The sequence below is a fragment of the Lissotriton helveticus genome, chromosome 4_1 (genome assembly GCF_964261635.1).
Source record: "Lissotriton helveticus chromosome 4_1, aLisHel1.1, whole genome shotgun sequence".
NCBI lineage: Eukaryota > Metazoa > Chordata > Amphibia > Caudata > Salamandridae > Lissotriton > Lissotriton helveticus.
In genome coordinates this window covers 306,364,541-306,385,211 of record NC_136063.1, presented here as the reverse complement: position 1 = coordinate 306,385,211, position 20,671 = coordinate 306,364,541, and the positions used below count along the sequence as shown (strand labels likewise).

The window sequence follows — 20,671 nt, the reverse complement described above, 5'->3', positions numbered from 1 at the left end:
TTTGTCAAACTAACACACACACACTCACACACACACACACACACACACACACACACACTCTCTCACACACACACACTCTCTCTCTCGCACTCTCACAGCACCACCAGAGCATCACTCAGCATCACCACAGCACCACTCAGCACCACCACAGCACCACTCAGCACCACCACAGCACCACCACAGCATCACTCAGCAGCAGCACCACAGCATCACTCAGCAGCACCACCACAGCACCACTCAGCACCACCACAGCATCACTCAGCGCCACCCCAGCACCACTCAGCGCCACCCCAGCACCACTCAGCGCCACCCCAGCATCACTCAGCGCCACCCCAGCATCACTCAGCGCCACCCCAGCGCCACCACAGCATCACTCAGCGCCACCACAGCATCACTCAGCGCCACCACAGCATCACTCAGCGCCACCACAGCATCACTCAGCACCACCACAGCATCACTCGGCACCACCACAACACCACTCAGCACCACCACATTATCACTCAGCACCACCACAGCACCACTCAGCACCAACACAGCATCACTCAGCACCAACACAGCATCACTCAGCACCACCACAGCATCACTCAGCACCACCACCGCATCACTCAGCACCACCACAGCATCACTCAGCACCACCACAGCATCACTCCGCGCAACCCCAGCATCACTCAGCACCACCACAGCATCACTCCGCGCAACCCCAGCATCACTCAGCACCACCACAGCATCACTCAGCACCACCACAGCATCACTCAGCACCACCACAGCATCACTCAGCACCACCACAGCATCACTCAGCCCCACCACAGCATTACTCAGCACCACCACAGCATCACTCAGCGCCACCACAACATCACTCCGCGCCATCACAGCATCTATCTGTGCAACCATTCAACAACAACTGGTTCAAATATGTTCTCTCAATGTTTCAAGCTTTATTACAAATGTCACAAAAAGATGTTAATATTTCACTTCTGTTCTTGGATTTTCATCACAATAAAATAAACTGAACATAATCTTCACAAAAGTTATTTACAAAAGTTTAAGCTATTGCCATTATAAATTACAATCACTTTTATTTACGTATTAATTATTTAAAACAATTAAAAGCCGCTGTTATTTGTAATATCAATACATCTAAGTCACGTAAATACAAAACATGTTGCATTACAAATGCTATAGGTGTCACATTTGGGAAAGTTATAACTATTGGCATTGTAAATGACAAAGCTATTAATTTAGCTATTTTCAAAACCAACACATAAATAAAAAAATTGTCATTTACAAGACCAATAGCTCAAACTTTCATAATGCGAGACCTATTGCATTGCAAATGCTTGTTTAAGAGAGGTAGGATACAGGCCTTCTTCCATATAGTGGGAAAAGATCCCTGATCTATCATCTGGTTAAATATTTTAGAGAGATGGGGACCAACCAAATTATTGATAGATTGTAGGATTTTAGGAGGGCAGGGATCTTCTGGGGAGCCAGACTTAATCATAGTTATTAGTTCAGTGACTTGCGTGGGTGAAGTCAACGCAAAATTAAACCCCAAAGCATGTTCAGTAGTATCATTTAAAAATGTTTTATCCGCTGCAATTGATTGAGTGAACTGCTCATAGATATTCTTTTACGTATAAGTTAATATCTTCGGAGCTGGCACTGTAGTAACAATGGGGCCAGGTATATCTTGAAGAAAAGCTCCCAGCACTCTCCTAAGGTGGTCAGTGCCCAAGGCACTGCTTGGACTATATCTACTCCAGATAATGCAGCTGAGGATTTACCAGTGATGATCAAATGGCTTACTTGAATGCCTCTATCTGGACCAATGACTGACCGCAAGGTAGAAAACTGGCCAAAGAATGCAAAGATTAATTCAAATAATAGCAAGAATATATATGAACAGTATGGATCAACAAATAAAATACAAGAAGAAATAAATATGTTGCAAAAGAGTTAAGGTGCTATCATACAGTCAAATGCATTAGACTCCTTAACAAAAAATTCACTGCTAACATTCTGAGTCTTCCTAGGCTGCAATAGTTATAGCAAAATGCTAAAATGTACAATAATCCCATCAAAAAGTCGAAAAGTGAAATTGTGCCATCAAATACATACAATTCATTTATATAAAACTGATTGCTAACATTCTGAATCTTCATGGGCTAAAAATGGATGTACAGCAAAAAGATCAAAAGTACAATTGTCCAGCAAATACATACATTTCATTAAAAGAGACAATCACAGATAAAATTAATTATAAATATCTAAATAAGACTGGACGTAAAAAAATTAAATCATGGGATTACATACATAGTTGATCTTAATAAAATAGGTATTAGCAAAGATCATTATATCATCGAAGGGACTGAAAGTGTAGTCATACAGTCAAATAAAGGACCAAAAGTGCAGTTGTTTATAAAATAATTTCCAAACGACTAATTGCTAACATTGTGAGTCTTCATGGGCTAAAGTGGTTATGTAACAAAAAAGCCAAAAGTACAGTCATATTGTCAAATACATAAGATTCCTTAAAAGAGACCATCACAAGTAAAATTAATGATCTCATCTAAATAGAACTGAATGCAGAAACAGCAATCATGGCATTACATATGTAGTCAATCGTGAGAAAAACAGCATCACCAAAAATAATTCTGTTACAGAGAGGGCCGAAAGTGCATTCATACAGTCAAAGACAATTCATTAAAATAATCGAATTAGGGAAAATACTATTAGCATTTATTCAGTTCTTTAAAGAAAATTTCATGAATTTGAGAAAGTGAGATGACAGCTGGCCAGATTCATCCCTGAGACAGGTTTCAAGTGCTATCTGACACGTTCTTATAGACAAGCATCTGAACATTGGTCTCAGCCATTATTTTTGAGGTATAAGGAGGCGAGGGCAGGTACAGATGATGCGACTCAGACTTTGCTCCACATAAACAGTATGAACAGTCTGAGCCTTGCCCAAGACTACCGTACCAAAAAGCTCTCAGGGGGATTAACCCGATGCAGTATCTCATTAGTGCTATTTTCCACAACAGTGGCCAGTGTTACCTAAGGTAGTGTGGGAACTTCTGAGTTCATATAGCCTAGGGAACAACTTAATATGTGATTTTTTACTCATGTCTTTGATAGCTTGGTTAATTGATAAGAGTTTAGCCTGTTAATTTACTAAGTCGTACAAAAGGGGGTGGTGATGGACGGATCATCTGAACCAATCAAACACTCACACCCAGTCAACAGATCTGGGTTTAATCCATCACCGTTCTTTAGCCCACTCTGCCACCCCAGTTCTGACATGGCCATATGCAAATCAGTCTGACCCTGTGCCTCATGGGAACAGTCCAGCCCGAACTGCCAAGCCATGCCTTCCCTGGACCGGAAACAAGCTTCCGAGGACCGGTTTCTGGCATTTCAGCCGTCTTCAGCCCGGCTTGCTTGAATCCAGTGGCAAAGTGAGCAAGGGACTCACGTCTGAGCATACCCTGCCAACTTATGGCGAAAAAGTCATACAAAAGGGGGTGGTGATGGACGGAGCATCTGAACCAATCAAACACTCATACCCAGTCAACAGATCTGGCTTTAATCCATCACCGTTCTTTAGCCCACTCTGCCACCCCAGTTCAGACATGGCCATATGCAAATCAGTCTGACCCTGTGCCTCATGGGAACAGTCCAGCCCGAACTGCCAAGCCATGCCTTCCCTGGACCCGAAACAAGCTTCCGAGGACCGGTTTCTGGCATTTCAGCCGTCTTCAGCCCGGCTTGCTTGAATCCAGTGGCAAAGTGAGCAAGGGACTCACGTCTGAGCATACCCTGCCAACTTAAGGCGAACAAAGTCGTACAAAAGGGGGTGGTGATGGACGGAGCATCTGAACCAATCAAACTCACACCCAGTCAACAGTTCTGGGTTTAATCCATCACCGTTCTTTAGCCCACTCTGCCACCCCAGTTCAGACATGGCCATATGCAAATCAGTCTGCCACCCCAGTTCAGATATGGCCATATGCAAATCAGTCTGACCCTGTGCCTCATGGGAACAGTCCAGCCCGAACTGCCAAGCCATGCTAAAGAACGGTGATGGATCAAACCCAGATCTTTTGACTGGGTGTGAGTGTTTGATTGGTTCAGATGCTCCGTCCATCACCACCCCCTTTTGTACCGCTTTGGCCGCCATAAGTGTGGCAGGGTATGCTCAGACGTGAGTCCCTTGCTCACTTTACCACTGGATTCAAGCAAGCCGGGCTGAAGACGGCTGGAATGCCAGAAACCGGTCCTCGGAAGCTTGTTTCCGGTCCAGGGAAGGCATGGCTTGGCAGTTCGGGCTGGACCGTTCCCATGAGGCACAGGGTCAGACTGATTTGCATATAGCCATGTCTGAACTGGGGTGGCAGAGTGGGCTAAAGAACGGTGATGGATCAAACCCAGATCTTTTGACTGGGTGTGAGTGTTTGATTGGTTCAGATGCTCCGTCCATCACCACCCCCTTTTGTACCGCTTTGGCCGCCATAAGTGTGGCAGGGTATGCTCAGACATGAGTCCCTTGCTCACTTTGCCACTGGATTCAAGCAAGCCGGGCTGAAGACGGCTGGAATGCCAGAAAGCGGTCCTCGGAGGTTTGTTTCCGGTCCAGGGAAGGGATGGCTTGGCAGTTCGGGCTGGACTGTTCCCATGAGGCACAGGGTCAGACTGATTTGCATATAGCCATGTCTGAACTGGGGTGGCAGAGTGGGCTAAAGAACGGTGATGGATCAAACCCAGATCTTTTGACTGGGTGTGAGTGTTTGATTGGTTCAGATGCTCCGTCCATCACCACCCCCTTTTGTACCGCTTTGGCCGCCATAAGTGTGGCAGGGTATGCTCAGACGTGAGTCCCTTGCTCACTTTGCCACTGGATTCAAGCAAGCCGGGCTGAAGACGGCTGGAATGCCAAAAACCGGTTCTCGGAGGCTTGTTTCCGGTCCAGGGAAGGCATGGCTTGGCAGTTCGGTCTGGACTGTTCCCATGAGGCACAGGGTCAGACTGATTTTCATATAGCCATGTCTGAACTGGGGTGGCAGAGTGGGCTAAAGAACGGTGATGGATCACACCCAGATCTTTTGACTGGGTGTGAGTGTTTGATTGGTTCAGATGCTCCGTCCATCACCACCCCCTTTTGTACTGTTAATTTACTAGCTTGGAAAATAAATTAGCTGGCAACTCCTTCAAACAGAGGTCCCTAGCTTTTAGTTTTATTAATGGCCCCATCTGAATAACATAGCCAACTGGAACTTTTATTCATCATTGTCCAGAGGTAAACCTTCAGAGTATCCGTGTCCGCTCTTTTTAACTTACAGCAATAAAAGATACATTTGGCTTCTTGTCAAGTTAAACTCTAATCTTAATTGTGCTTGGGCGGGCGTGGGAGGGAGCCTGAATGCCTGGTGGTAACTCTTAAAATGTATTGTCTGAAGCCAGTCACCAAGGTTATCTTTAAGTGCAATCATGCCATAAAGAATTGTTGAATTTAATTGACACTCTTCTATCACTTTATACAATTGAATTGTGTCAGAGCATGAAACATTATTTAAAAGATGACAGAATGTTGTGCTTAAAAAGCTGGGCACATAACTAATTGATGTTTTGTGCGCTTTGCGCACCACCTCTCTTCAAACCACACCCCTAGATATTTATAGCAAGGCACTTTCTCAATGGATTAATTTACAATCACCCAATGCCCTTTCTTATTTGTTTCCTTCCAAAAGCACTGATCTTTGCCTTAGATGTAATAATTTTAATATCATTACTCATGCAATGTCTTGCATTTTCAGACCCACTGCGGTAAGATCAAGCAGAATAGTGTCATCAGAATACTGTAAGATATTAATCTTCACATCTGCTAGCTCTGCTAACTTGGGTGGGTAGGCTCTTTATGGGAGAGGGAATTTGGACAGGTCCTACAGACACAATGTAAAAAGTAGCAGGGACAGGAAGCAGTATTCCTTCATACAGTCCCTTGTTCATAAACGTTTTTCCCGAGGTGACCCATTTGGACGCAAGTTTGATCTTTACCCACATGTTGGAGTAGAGACCAATGATTAACTTCAGTAAGGTTTGCGAAGTGCCCCATTCATTAATATTTACCTAAAGCTTACCGCTATGGACATTGTCAAAGGCTGTAGCGAAATCAATAAGAGCAGCATAAAGCAAGCTCTCTTTATTTGTCAGGGTATTCTTAACAAGCATTGACGGTGAAAGTAAGCTATCCACAATGTTACAGCCGTTAACATATCCTGTTTGAAAAAAAGGGATTCATTTTTGCTCAGCAGCCCACTTGATCAAATCTTCTTTTTAAAGCTGTGAGTAACCTTTGCCTACGACATCCAATAATGTAATTAGATGAAAGATCTGAAGTGATCTACTTGATCCTTTTTGGTGAATATATACCAGAAATGAGCCTCTTCAGGAATACGGAATAATATCATTAATACGGAAAGCATTGTAGAGTGGGCTTAAAACTGTCAAGCAGTGGTCCATCACAGATTTGATGAAGGAAGCCAGTATGCTATTCGGAAGTGGAGCCCCATTGCTTTTTAATGACTTAATAGTTATTTGCATATCCAACAGCGAAGAAACATCAACCTTCACCTCTCCATTTTACATCACTTGAAACAAGAAAGCTCTTATACGTTGAGGCTCTGCTGTCGCAAAATAGCTTTGAAATATAGTCTATCCAAACAGGGGGCAATGTCTTAGGCGGGTGATATTTTCTTTGTATCAAGATGTGAATTTACAATGAACCAACATTTTGTGGAATCTTTATGTTTGACAGCATCATGCATCCACATCAACTGCTTTTCAGGATTACTTTTCTTTACATCCCAAAGCTTTTTCGATAAGTATGTCAGAGAAGATTAATTTTCATCGCAAGGGCTCTATTGTCATAGCTACCCCTCCAGTGTCTCCTGAGGTGGTTTAACAACGTCTTTCTCATGAAGGTAGTGTAAAAGATTAATAAGGTATTGGAGAGTGCAAAAGCATTTTAGATCACAAACGGAATTGTTATTGTACAACGAGTTTCCATAACGATTAATCAGTGGGGTAATGATGTGTTAGTTGTTTTATTATGTACATTTGTATAGTTGGCTTACTTTTGTAAACAGTAACTCTATATCTGTCCAAAGGCTTTGCCGCTACTTTTCCAAAAAGTGAAGTAACCTTAAAGAAAGAATGGGTGTTCTCCCTATAAGCCCTTCTCCTTTTCTATTTGTGATCATTACATGACAAGGAAAAGGAAACATCTGCTTATTAATTTTCTTGTGAATCCTTATCTCAGAAGATGAACACTCTAGAATAAGGTAATGATTGTGACCACACCTCCAAAGCTAAAGTTATGACTCATGGGTAATTTCCCTTCTATCTCTCTGTTTTACTTTGGGATATAACAGAGCACAGGACAAACATGGTTGCATCATAAGCATTTCATAAGCACCAGAAATACTTAGAATACAAGTGTGAAAAATTACAAATGACAATATTTTGTGAAGGGCCTCAAGCCAGAGGATTTTGGAGGCAATGTAGTCTTAAACAAGTCAAAACCGTAACCATTCTCATGTGCTTCAACTGTTGCTTCAGTATGGTGAAGAAACAGAAAGTAGTGCCACCAATAGGGCCTGTGATGCCATATATTGGACACCAAGGAGACTTGCAGAGCTCTGACCAAGTCTCACACAAATACCAGACGCTAGTGATTTGTGCTGCTAATTACTGGATCAAGTCTGGCTCCTAGGGAAATATTTACCTTTGGGAAGGGTTATCCATTTGAACTATACAAGCTGCCAAATGAATGTATATCTCCTCCAAAAATATTTTTTTTAATTATATTTATATTTCACTCTGCAAAGTCACTGTTTCTTTGATCAGTCACAGGGAGAATGGTAGAGTACCAGTTTAAATGATATGGTCTTTGAAGAAGAGAAAAGACGAATGGAGAGGTGAATGGGCATAAACCAAAAAGGATCTTCAGTCGATAGAGATGAAAACCAAATTGACTTGAAACGACTGTGCTACATTGAGGGATTCTCTAGTAAACTGCTGCCTTAAAGTGGGTGTCAAATGATTCCATATAATGTATTGTTCTAATGACAGGGAAACATTAAGGGGGTTGGCTGATGGTTCAAATGTATTTATTCTATTCAGGGTCAGGTAAAAAATAATATTGACTATTAATAAACTAGATTAAAATATGTAAGGTGAAAAGGCTAGGTCCGTGGAACAATTCATCCACTGCATAAAATAGGTGTGCACGCTGAAAGCTGCAGGTTCAAATCAAGGGGTCTATTACCCACCCCATTTAGCACATAGTATTTCCATGGTTGTAGAAATGAGTAAATTGAGATTGGTAACAATAAACATCATGTGATTTCAGGATTGAAACAGCATAATGTTATATATTAAATTACTTAAAATACACATTGCTGAAAAAGATGTAAACTAAGTGTTTCCAAAATCATAATCAACAGCGATATTCAGTGTGTATGAACAGAGTTCAACTGGATGAGAAAATCACCAATAAATGTTGAAATGGGTTACATGTATTACAGATCCCTGTTTTTTTTTTAGATGTCATGTTTAATACATGTTGTCCTCAATAATATTTGGTATATTTAGAGGATCTGTAGTTAGAAAAAGAAAACAAATTATAATATATTATAATATAGATACAGACTGATTTAAGCATAAATGCTGAGATGATGATTTTCATGACTCAAAGTGAACCGACCACTGCAAAATGTATTTCTTAAATCTACAAATATGGAAACGCATGTGTATAATGTAAACTCCTGTTAAATAGTGGCACTGCAAAACCGCAAAAATCATAGCTTCTTACCTATCAAGAGTGCATGCAATTTCACTGCTTTCTCCAAATTCCTGTCGGTATGCACCACTGACCATTCGATCAGTCGCTTTGTGCTCACCAAACACCTTTTTCATTGCATCAGTTATTTCTCCAACAGTACATCTAAAATGTATAACATTTGGATTACACTTTAATGAGGCAACTGATGATCAGAACCAACCAAACTAAACAATGTTCAATGTAATTAACTGTTTCCAATAACGTAATGCGGAATAAACCACCTACATTGAGGCTTCCCAATACAAAATAGTACTTTAAAAAAGTCATACATTAATACTTTGCTTGTTATACAATAAAATGCAGTCATTCCTTTTCCATTGCGTAAGATTACTGTCGCCTACAACTACTGAAAGAAGAAGTCATCCCTTTTCAAGAATATATTTTAGCAAAGATCTGATATTTCTCCAGAATCCACTTGTGTACTACGCCCTCGAACCGCCTGCTGAATTTGTTGTGCTCATTAAGGTGGGCATCTTTCATGGCTTCTAGCTTCTTATAACTTGTCCTTGCCTTCTAATTCATTATATGGGTTTACTCATCCCTCTTTTCCAGGAGCAGGACCCTAGTGAATGCATCTCACTAGGGAGCCAGACCTTTGAAAATTCCACACACTGATACCCCATATCCAGATGCACCAAACAAACTTTTCTGCCCAACTCAGGAGACCCTGTTGACGGTGCACTCACTAATTTGTCACCTTGCAAAGCTCTGACACTAGATGAGTTCTTAACTGATCACTTCCTCTTTACAAGACTGTAAGCAGTGAACTGAAAGCCTGACTATCCAGTCTCTGGTACCCCGGTTAATTTGGGCACGTTGAATGGCTTTGGACCAGGGAGGTGAGACTGTTACAGGTCTGGTGAGAGTCATTAATATTTTTAGGGTATTAAGTTTGTGTGAACTCTATCAAATGAGCAAAGCTCAATTTCCCTCTTTCATCCATGACTACCAAGGAACTGGGGCAAAAGCAGCCATGTAACCCCAAAACGTGATACACTGACTTTCTCTCTCTGGCTGTTCAGCTCCACTGAATGGCCGCATAGTAATTAAAGTAAATCCAAAGTTCCCAAATGCAAATGAAAAGACCCAACTCTTCTCCCCCAAGGGATAACAATAAGTCGGTGGCCCGATGTTATAAAAATCAAGAGGGAAAACGCTATGAAAATGTTGCAATTGTATATCTGCACCAGATGGTGCTAACCACACCAAGGTAATTACCTGTAAAACAACAAGACCTGTTCTTCTTAGTGACAGCTCTGATTGTACGGCTATTTCACATACAGCGTGTTTTTTACCCAGTCATGCTGTGCCTGAATTTCTAATCCACTAACTCTAACAAGAGTAAGCAGGGACTTCTTGGTGCCAAACTATACTATTTTAACTCTGGCCATTCCCCAAGTGACTTCGTCAAAGATGTAGCTCTTATGTTAAGGATTTTCTTGACAGTGGCATAAACCCCTATCCTGAATACTGGTAGATTTCTTGAACCACCAACGCAGACTTACTACACGTTCACATAATACATATTCATCTAAACTTGATTACTGATAGCAGAGGGGAGTTCTGTTCATGTCAGGGGAATTAATCAGAAGAAAATGATGGCACAGCTGTTGTAGAACATTTGGATATAAATTATAAGCACAGAGAAGTGTCAGATACAGCGGGATATTAAAGAGCAACTACTCATCGTGTGAGGAGGCACCTCTGTCCTGGGATTAATGATGTCATCTGTCTTCGGGTATTAAAGGAAGTAGCGCCATTGATATGTTTGCTCCTTTAGTTTGTGGCCCTCCATCTTGTACTGAAATAGCATTCAGTATAACAGGTGCGGTGAATTTGTGAAGTATTTATTGAGCACGCTGTTATGCAAAGGGCATGGGTCACGGGGTAGAGACAAATATTCGGCTACAGATAAATGGGAACACATTGCGGTAGGCACAAAACACAACGTAAAGTGATTTTAAGGTAATCCTGATAATTATCGGTAGCCAGTGGAAAGATTTCAGAAATTCAGAAGAGGAGTATTGAAAGAGAAGGGTAAAGGCAAGGTAACCTGCTGCATTTTGAATTAGTTAAAGGCGTGTTATGATCGACAAAGAAGTGCCAAGAAACAGTTACAGTAGTCAAGGTGACTCAATATAGTACACGGACTAGTGAACAACAAGAGAAGTCTGGTAAGTAGAGAAGTATTTTCTGCTGCACCTTGAGGAGCAGGAAGCAAGATCAACATAGCTTATTATTGGGAATTGTTAAAAAAGAGGTCCTGATCAAAGAGAAAGCCTAGATTCTTGACCTTAGAGACTGGAGTTAGAACTGATCCCAGGTATTTAGTCCAGAGAAGTGAGGTAGGTCGGAGGAGATAACAGCTCACAATGACTAAAACTTTCGTATTATCAGGATTCAGGTTAAGGGATCTGGAAATCATCTAATCTACTATGCTAAGCAAGCAGTTTTGAAAGTTTTAGAAAGCTCATTGTCAAATAAAAATATACATGTTGTTGGCATAACACATGAACGTAAGCCTGAAAGAATAAACAGGATGGGCCAGAGGACTAACATACAACTGTTGGACACCTTAAGTAAGAGATATGAACTCAAATTGGAAAGGTACTAAGTAAACGTCCTAAGCCTTATGAGAGAGATAAGACTTGATCCAGGCTAGAACACCGCCTTGGATCCCCTCAATTTTGAGCTGCTCTAGTAGAATAAAATGAAGGACCTATCTAATGCAGCCAATGAGCCTAATAGGACCAACACTGATGATTTACCTTGGTAGGCCAACAGTTCTGTGATCATAAAGATCCAACACAGTTACAAGAGCAGTCTCTGTGCAATCTGGGGTTTGACCATCCCACAGCACTAAGAAAATGTTAATTCATTCCACAAAGAAAGAAATGTCTTCAATAATGGCTTTTTGAAGAGTTTGAAAAGGTAACAAAGAGATTGGTCAAAAGTTGCTTAGGACTGCTTAATCACCTGAAGAATTATCAAGAGCGAAATAATTAAGGCCTGTTTCCAGGCTACTGGAACTAAAGCAGAAGAGATGGATTTGTTGGTCAAGACCAGCAGTGCCTTAATAAGCAGAAGAGGTTTAGAGTGCCAAAATGATGGTGGACAAGGGTCCATTGGAGAACCCTAGTAGTCAGAAGACATAGTTTCTAAAAGATTGACAGAGAATGGAGGGGGGAACTTGGTAAGGAGAGTTAGGGAAGAGTGACTAGAACACATAGGAGTTTTGTAGAAAGAGCAAGAGTCCTGAAATACGAACCTCATGATCAGCGCAAAGAGTGGAAATCAATTGTTTAGAAGCATCACCTGGATTGTGCCAAGGGATGGTGGGTGCCTTCATGGTGATGTTTAGGACAGCTGGATGGCAAGTACTTTCAGAAGCCAAGAGCCAGATCTCCTTGGGAGGTGAAGCAGCAGTAAAGGATTATTAATTTTCTCAGCAAAAAATTGTTGCAGATCTCAAAAAGGCAGTAGCTTACAGGCGGAACAATCAGGAAAGGACAAAGTGTGTATATTGCTGAAACTTTTGCAGCCCCATTGCAGGCATGAATTATTTTTACTGCTGAATATTTTGATTTTGTGGTGAGCATACTTTTTTTTACAGATGAGCCATGCAGACCGCAATGAATCACAACCTCATGGAAGAATAGTCTGCTCTCGAGATATACGTTTGAGTGTTTTGTAGCCTCGCTTGGTGTCTCTTAAGGCCACATTATACCAGAGGGCAGGACAGTGGAATCAGAGCGATGCACATGGGAAGTGCGTAAAACACTGTTGAGGGCTTGTGAAACCAATGATTTCCCTCTACTAGGTCCTGATCAAAAGTGGACTTGAAAGAGGGAGGTTGCAGTTTGACATCGCTCCCTCAAATGCCTCAGAGAAAAATGTGGGCAATGGTATTTGCCGTTGGTGCAATTATAGAATTAAACAGACTTGCCAAGGGGCAGAGACGCCATTATCAAAAAAGGCACCAACAAATTATCCCTCTCGGTGTGGGGAGAGGACTACGTACAACAAATCAAATATGTGATGGTAAAAATAAGGTTGATGCAGTGGCTGCCAATGTGTATGGAAACGGTAACTGATTCACTTAAGATTCTGCCCAGTAAGGAATTAATCGAAAGAGTGGAGTCTGAAATGTCTGCCATCTCACCCACCGATTAAAGACAATCAAGGCTCAGAAAGAGGTAAGGCAGAGAACAAGTGGGTATATATTTAAAAAAAGGAGCAAGAAAGGAAAAAAAACAGGATGCCCTCTACTCCATACTGTTATTACACAAAAGCCTGGTTACAATTTACATATAAAAATGTTTAACCTGTAAGGGAAAGTCACACAATTTATTATCTTCAGACTGGGCTCCACGAAAACCGGACTATTCTTGTCTTTACTAGGGACATATCCTACTGGACTAAAGCTCTTGCTAATCAATCACAAATTACCCAAAACAAACCTTACGAGAAAAACCACTAGCACAGGATACATAACAAGTACTGGCAATACAGTGTATGAAAGTGAGACGGTCACAATCCATTGGTCAGATAGATTCACTTCATTCTTAGATAACTCAAAGGTCATAAAAGATTCACATTAGTTAGGGATGCTAACAATGACACAATACATACCATTTCTTCTGCCCACAACACCCCTATGCTCACCCTCCTTTACCCTTCTGTCAATCATCAGCCATATACCCCCTGGGGAATGTAACAACAAAATGTTATAATACCAACATAAAGGTAGCCAAGACCATAACCCGAAACAGAGTTACTCCTAGAGAGTAACATAGTGTGACACATATCAAAATAATATCAAGTATTAGGCTCTCCCAGTAACCCTAGCTAATTCGAAAAAACAGAGCAATCTGCCTCTTATTATATATATCAAGGCTCCAATAGAGTCCTACAATTAAATTTGCAGTAGTGAGCTCATTGAGACCTTCGGGATTTCCTGTTCGAACGTGACGCCGCACGTCTGAGCGTTTCGGAGATTTGAGTGATGGCTCTCCAGCTTGAAGAAGCCGATTAAAAATTACTCCCTTTGGCCCATCGGTGAAGACGAACAGCCGAAAAAAATATCCCCAGCGCTTGATTTCCCAGAATTGGGTTCTTGCTTCTGAACATCACTCTCGACCGGACTGTCGCAGTTTCCGCCTGTGAGCGGATCCACATTCTTCTTCCAGAAATCGCTCTCAAGCCTGGCCTCTTGAGGTTGCGATTATCTATTTCCAACCCTCTGAGTACTGGCGTATCTCCCTAAGGTTGATAGGTGCGCGAAACCCTGAAAACTGAATCTTGCCTGAAAACGTTCAAAACTAAGTGAATATCTGCAGTTAAGCAGATTGTACGCTGTCTCCCGTCCCTTTTCCCTTCTTCTCTGTGCCCTGACGAAGGTGTGGCCTTAGACCTGGCCTAGCACCGAAACTGAGTCTGTCCTGTTACATGGTCATCTAGTCTCCTACCCCCTGTTGAGAGACGCTCCAGAACACAATATATGTGCAACATCTGGCAACTGAAGCATGAATTGTATGGGATGATTGAAGAATGTATGAGTATGTGTGAATCCATTATGGTTTTGAATGTTTGAGGAATGTATGAGCTTGTGTGAAGTATGTATATTGCTTGAAGGGATGTGTGGGATGTTTTCTGAATAATTCCGAGTGTATTATCATTGTTATGTTCTGTCTATCTTGCTCTGTTGTTGTGGAAGAATATATATTTATACAAAAGAAATGAAATAAAAAATGAATATTTTTCTATAATGAGTTGGCTCTGAATAAGTTTGTCTCGCTTCTGGTCTCAGTAAGCTCACTACTGCAAATGTAATTGTAGGACTCTATTGGAGCCTTGATATATATTATAAGGGGCAGATTGTTCTGTTTTTTCGAATTAGCTCTTGTTTCCCCCGCTAGTCTGCCTTTATTCGTTTTCCCAGGGGGCCCCTTTTTGCCTATTGGTCTCCCACTAACTATTTCCCTCTGTCAGCCAACTTCTTGATGCAGACCACCTACACCAAAATAAAATCACACAAATTAGTTCTCCACCCATTGGCATGACACGTGTGATTACTTGCCTTATACTTTATTACATATGTTTACTACAGAACAGAACAAATCTCTTGTTTTGTATCCGAAATGAACTGCCTGACATCAAACTGAAGCTGGATCACGTGTATAAGATGATAAAAAGTCCGCAAACCACACTTTCAATTTCTCTCTCCCACCAGGATCCCGTTTCAGGGACAGCTCTCCTAGTCCTTCTGCCCGTTGTACCTCACTCACCACAGCTAGCTCTGTAAACCCCAACACACTAGAACCGCAATGCTTCAGAGCATTCCTCCATGCACACTGCACCTAACAGCCCATGCCCCCACAGACCCAAATACTTATTATCACAGCTCTCACAACACATCTAATTACCACAATTTTCAAAGATAAAAGTCCTTAATACAATCAATTGTTGACCTGGTCATGCAGAGTTGCAGGCATCATCTTCTCTCACCCAGTGACCCTTCCTCTACACATAACATCTCACCTTCTGAAGTGTGGGTCTGTAAACACTGAGCTAACTACTACTAATACCTTTGTCCAAACCCATGACCTTGCTATTGCTGCAGTTAAGGACACCTTGATGTGTGCACCCTCCAAACCACTATTTAAACCCTAGAATACAAGATCTTCCACCCACATAGATTAGTAGGAAAATTCGACAGGGGGTGCCTTTATCCATAAATACGTTTTATGGAATTAATTTACCAAAATGAACTTTTACTACCATAAGGAAGCCCTTGAATGCAAACTCTTCCCCATTCCGTTGCTTCCCTGAGGTGATTACAAATACAAGATCCTAACACTGAATCTGGAGATCTTATATGACCCACCTGTCAGCAAAGTATTCCACTGATGGTTTCACATATTACTTCACTGATCAACTCAGCTTCACTTGTGATGACATTTTATTGGGAGATTTCAATCTCCACTGTAAAAAACGTATGGATACCCACACTCCTCAAATCCATCATATCGAACAACCTACTAAAACATTGCACCTTCCCCACTTTCAGTAGAGGTTCTGCCTTGTTCTGACTTTTCTAAGGAAAAATCAGAATCTGTAATCCTTCCAAATTGGTTAGACTGTATTGTCTTTCTCCCAATGTGAAACAAGCATTTACAATGCAATGGTTTCGCCTTTGGAAAAGTTAGAGCTATTGGCATTGCTCATGACATTTCTTATTTTTTTTTTACTTATAAATAAATGGCATTGTTATTTACATTGCCAACAGTTCACAGCCCTCACAGCCCTCACAGCCCTCACAGCGCTCACAGCCCACACAGCTCTCACAGCCCACACAGCTCTCACAGCTCTCACAGCCCACACAGCTCTCACAGCCCACACAGCTCTCACAGCTCTCACAGCTCTCACAGCCCTCACAGCCCTCACAGCCCTCACAGCCCACACAGCCCTCACAGCCCACACAGCTCTCACAGCTCTCACAGCCCACACAGCCCACACAGCCCACACAGCCCTCACAGCCCTCACAGCCCTCACAGCCCTCACAGCCCTCACAGCCCACACAGCCCACACAGCCCACACAGCCCTCACAGCCCACACAGCTCTCACAGCCCACACTATGCTGCTGTCTCTAAGAGAAGCACTTCCCAAATTCAAAACAGATCTCAGTTTCAGAGATTCATTCCCCAAATGCAACTACAGACATGTGCTTTCCCAAGGAAATATACTGCAAAAATAAAACAAGCATTTACAAGTGGGGCCGGAGACACGGACAGCGGGAGGGGGGGCGGGAACAGGCACAGGCACAATCAAAAGGCAGAAGGCAAGAAAAAACAAAACCAAGTTGTATCTGTTATTTTGGTGCAGGCTAGAACCCACTTGCATGAGCTAGCTGCACAAAGGCGGAGTCTCATTTCAGGCCTGGAGGGACTCCCTGCACAGGGAGGGAGACTGGGGACAGGCCTGAAGGGACTCACTGCACACAGAGGGAGACTGAGGACAAGTCTTGAGGGACTCACTGCACAGAGAGGGAGACTGAGGACAAGCATGGGGTGACTCACTGCACACAGAGTGAGACTGAAGACAAGCCTGGAGGGACTCACTGCACACAAAGGGAGACTGAGGACAAGCCTGGAGGGACTCACTGCACACAGAGGGAGACTGAGGACAAGCCTGAAGGGACTCACTGCACACAGAGGGAGACTGAGGACAGGCCTGGAGGGACTCACTGCACACAGAGGGAGACTGAGGACAAGCCAGGAGGGACTCACTGCACACAGAGGGAGACTGAGGACAAGCCTGGAGGTTTAGAAATGGTTAGAAACTGCGCAGAGTATCTCTCTCGGACTTCTGTGTAACTGGAGCTTCGCAAACAATGGGCAACATAGGAAAGCAAACATTAGCAAAGCCAATCCATCTAGCGTTGGGTTCCAGGCTTTGGGTTTGGTTAATAGTTGTTCTGTATTGCCATCGATTGCATAAAACGCCGCCGTTGAAGTTGCCAGGCCTTCACTAATATTTTAAAAAAATATAAACACGCATTTTTTCTCGAAACAAACAGTGTCAAAGTGGCCCCTGAGGGGGTGCTACTTTGCGTGTGGATGTGTTCATTTTGACAGGGTTTGCTTTTGCCCTCGCTCAGGATGCAGTAAGCCAATGGCTGAAGTGGGCTGGGCCAGGGGGTTGAAAGCAGCGAGCAGAAGAGAAGTGTGAATGGCACAACAGCAGACCAATGGGTGAAGAGGGCTGCCTGAACGCCCTATAAGTAAGAGCGAAATATATGATATTACTAGAACGAGAAGATCTTGGTTCACACCACACCTGAAAAACAAACCATAGATGAGGCTTCCTCAAATATGGTAGTCTAAAATCGTCGCAATGTATCCTCTTCCGACGACCTGCAACTACTACAATTGATGTGCCCTACAGAGACGTGTCAGCAACGACCCTTGCACTGCAAACGAAACCCTGCTAGCTGCACGATTAATGCACACTCTTGTACTCCCTCGCTGCACTGTACACCCCCTACGGCACTCCTCAATTGCACTTTACTACATCACCGGAGCACAAGAGGTGCCTGCTGCGTTCGAAAATCATGCACCAGTGCTGCACTTTACATACTGCACCCTCAAACATTATTTGTTGCACTTTAAATGGACGCACTGTCCCTCTGGGTGAGGACCTGGCTCCCTTCTCATAGCACTTTACTCGAATACACCCTTCTGCACTTAAGGGCACCTATGTCAGCTGCGCATTATTCAGTAACGTATTTAAACGTACACCCTGCAGCACGTTCAAAGCACATTACTCATTTGATTTTCACTTTAAATTCACACACTAATTCAATTTAAGCTTGTGCACAATCACTGGACTTTAAATCCATATACCCGGGTCATTTTGTGTGTACAGATGTCGCCTACACTTTAACTCATTCCAACCGTAAATACTATACTAGACAGCACCGCTGCACTTCGGATGAACACGTTAGCACACATTACGCGGTACACTTATATTGTGAAGCTGAAGTGCAGGGAATCCCTTTCCTTCCACTGCACTTTAAAGGACATTTTTTCGACTAAAGTCTCCTAAACGTTCCCGTGGCATTTCGAGATCACACCCATCTGCACTTTGCTATTTATTAATAGGTTACTGAATGTATTTAAGGATTAACCGCCCCAACTTTTTTATCAGCTCCACTTTCACTTATTTATTTCCCCTCTTCATTTTTTTTAGGGGGGGGGGGGTAGCCTAATGGCCAAAACTGTCGACTTTGAATCTGAAGAACCGTGTTGGAGTCTCAGCGTTGGCACAGCGTCCTGTGATTCTGGGCAAAACACTCACTCTCCCTGTAGGTATAAAAAATGAATGTGTCCTTGACTGTGTAATGTAGCTGGTGCTCATGTAAAGCGCTCTGATACCTTCAGGTCGAGTTCATGCTTTATAAACCTGCAACAAAAAACAGTTCTTGCAGCGAGACTTTGGACACCACTTGTCTGCTATGCAGGGAATAAAAGCTTCAGGTCACACTCAACATCCAGACCCTCTCCAAGTTACATTTTACATTGCACTTTACAGCGGTAGGTACGGGTGGCACTTTGAAGGGATATACCCGGGACCTCCACAGAGCTTTGCACTGGTGGTTACAGGCGGCACTGAATGGACATCGCCGCACAACCCTCCAACCCCAAAGACACAGCACTTCACTCCAGTAGTTATGGCGGCACTTTGAATATTGCTGCTGTTAAAGCTTTGACTCCGTCCTTCAGACCTGAACTTGGACGTCACACTCCACTCCACAGCACTCGGGGTCGTGCTCACTTTACTTCTCCCGAATTATAATTACAAGAAAAGGACGGCGCAGCCGACAACACCAATAAAACCCCAGAAAGGAAGCAGTAAATCAAAGGCTCCGACCCAAGTGAAAATCTGACCTGGAGGCGCCTAGAACCCCATCTGACCCACCCTAAATGACACAAACAGAAAATGATTCACTGCAACAACAAAAGCATTTTAAAAACAAAAATAAAGCAATGCCGAGATAACAGACAAACGGAAAGGGAATATCAGCGTATTTAAGAAAGACAACTGAAAAATTAATTTCGGAAAAGACAACTAGTGACTCAAACGCTCACGCGCGTGTGCACCCGAAACACAAACATACCCCGTCTCCGTTTCCAAGCCTCTCTACACCCCCACCCCCCAACCCCCTACACTGCTCAGCTTATCTTCCTCTCCTCTGTGCCTCCGTCCCTCACTGCCTCTCTCCCTGTCTTCTTTCGCCCTCCGCTCTCTTTTCGTTCACTTTTCTCACTCATTTTCGACATCTCAAACTTTCCCACTTCTCCTCTCCCTTTCGCCCCCTCTCTCTAGGACGTGAAATGGGCAGTCTGACCTCCGTAAGGGGCGCGCCATCCTCAACGGTCATCTCTCCGGGTGTCCAGGGTCACACAGGGCGTGCTTCAGATCTCTCCGGGTGCCGAGGGTCACACAGGGTGAGCTGCAGATGCGGCTCTCCCCGGGTGCCCAGGGTCGCACAGGGCGTGCTGCTGATGCAGTTCTCTCCGGGTGCCCAGGGTCACACAGGGCGTGCTGCGGATCTCTCTGGGTGTGCAGGGTCACACAGGGCGTGCTGCAGATGTGGATCCCTGAGTGCCGGCGCCGCCTGCGCTCCCTGCAGTCCGTCTCGTCTCTGGCTGCCGCATTTGGCAACCCCGGCCGCGCTCCTTCCTGCCTTGAATACCGCGCCCTCATTATTCAGGGCTCTGTCATTAGCACCCGTCCCCGCTGCCGGAATTATAAATGAAAATCCTTGTTGTCCTTTACAAATAAACCAGGCTCCCTCAGTCAGTCAAAGTCAAATGGAAGTGACTGCCAGACAAAGCAGCCCCATGACGGACAGTGCTCTCAGCAAGGGATCAATACACACAGGAAGTTTCCCGCCGCACAATGCAGATAGCAGCGTCGTGCTCACTTCCAACGGGGAGCGCAGGGAGTGTTTGCTGGCACTTTAAAATAAAATCCTCAAGATGCTATAAAGCCGCTGAGGTATAAAATGGAAAGAGCTTAGCCTGCCTGTACGGAAATATCTCACAGCGCGGCAGAGGAAGTCACGGACGCCGGGCACTGTAAATCTCCGGGAGTTTAGCTTGTTTGTTTACACCATGACGATGATCTAAAGAGAAGGCGAGTGTGATAGAGGGGGAATCTGCGGGCGCGCCACCGTCCCTCCCACTCGCCACACACCACCCAGCA

At 43.5% G+C, this 20,671-nt stretch overlaps 1 protein-coding gene across 3 annotated transcripts in view; it reads right to left on the bottom strand.

Annotated features, from left to right (window-relative positions):
* Positions 1-20,671, bottom strand: part of LOC144828554 (methylmalonyl-CoA mutase, mitochondrial-like) — a 268,618-nt gene that overhangs the window by 61,073 nt on the left and 186,874 nt on the right. For all 3 annotated transcript variants that reach the window (XM_078686829.1, XM_078686831.1, XM_078686830.1), the window contains exon 10: positions 8,873-9,004. In XM_078686829.1, the coding sequence (XP_078542955.1) occupies positions 8,873-9,004 (132 nt within the window). The remainder of the gene's footprint in view (positions 1-8,872; positions 9,005-20,671) is intronic.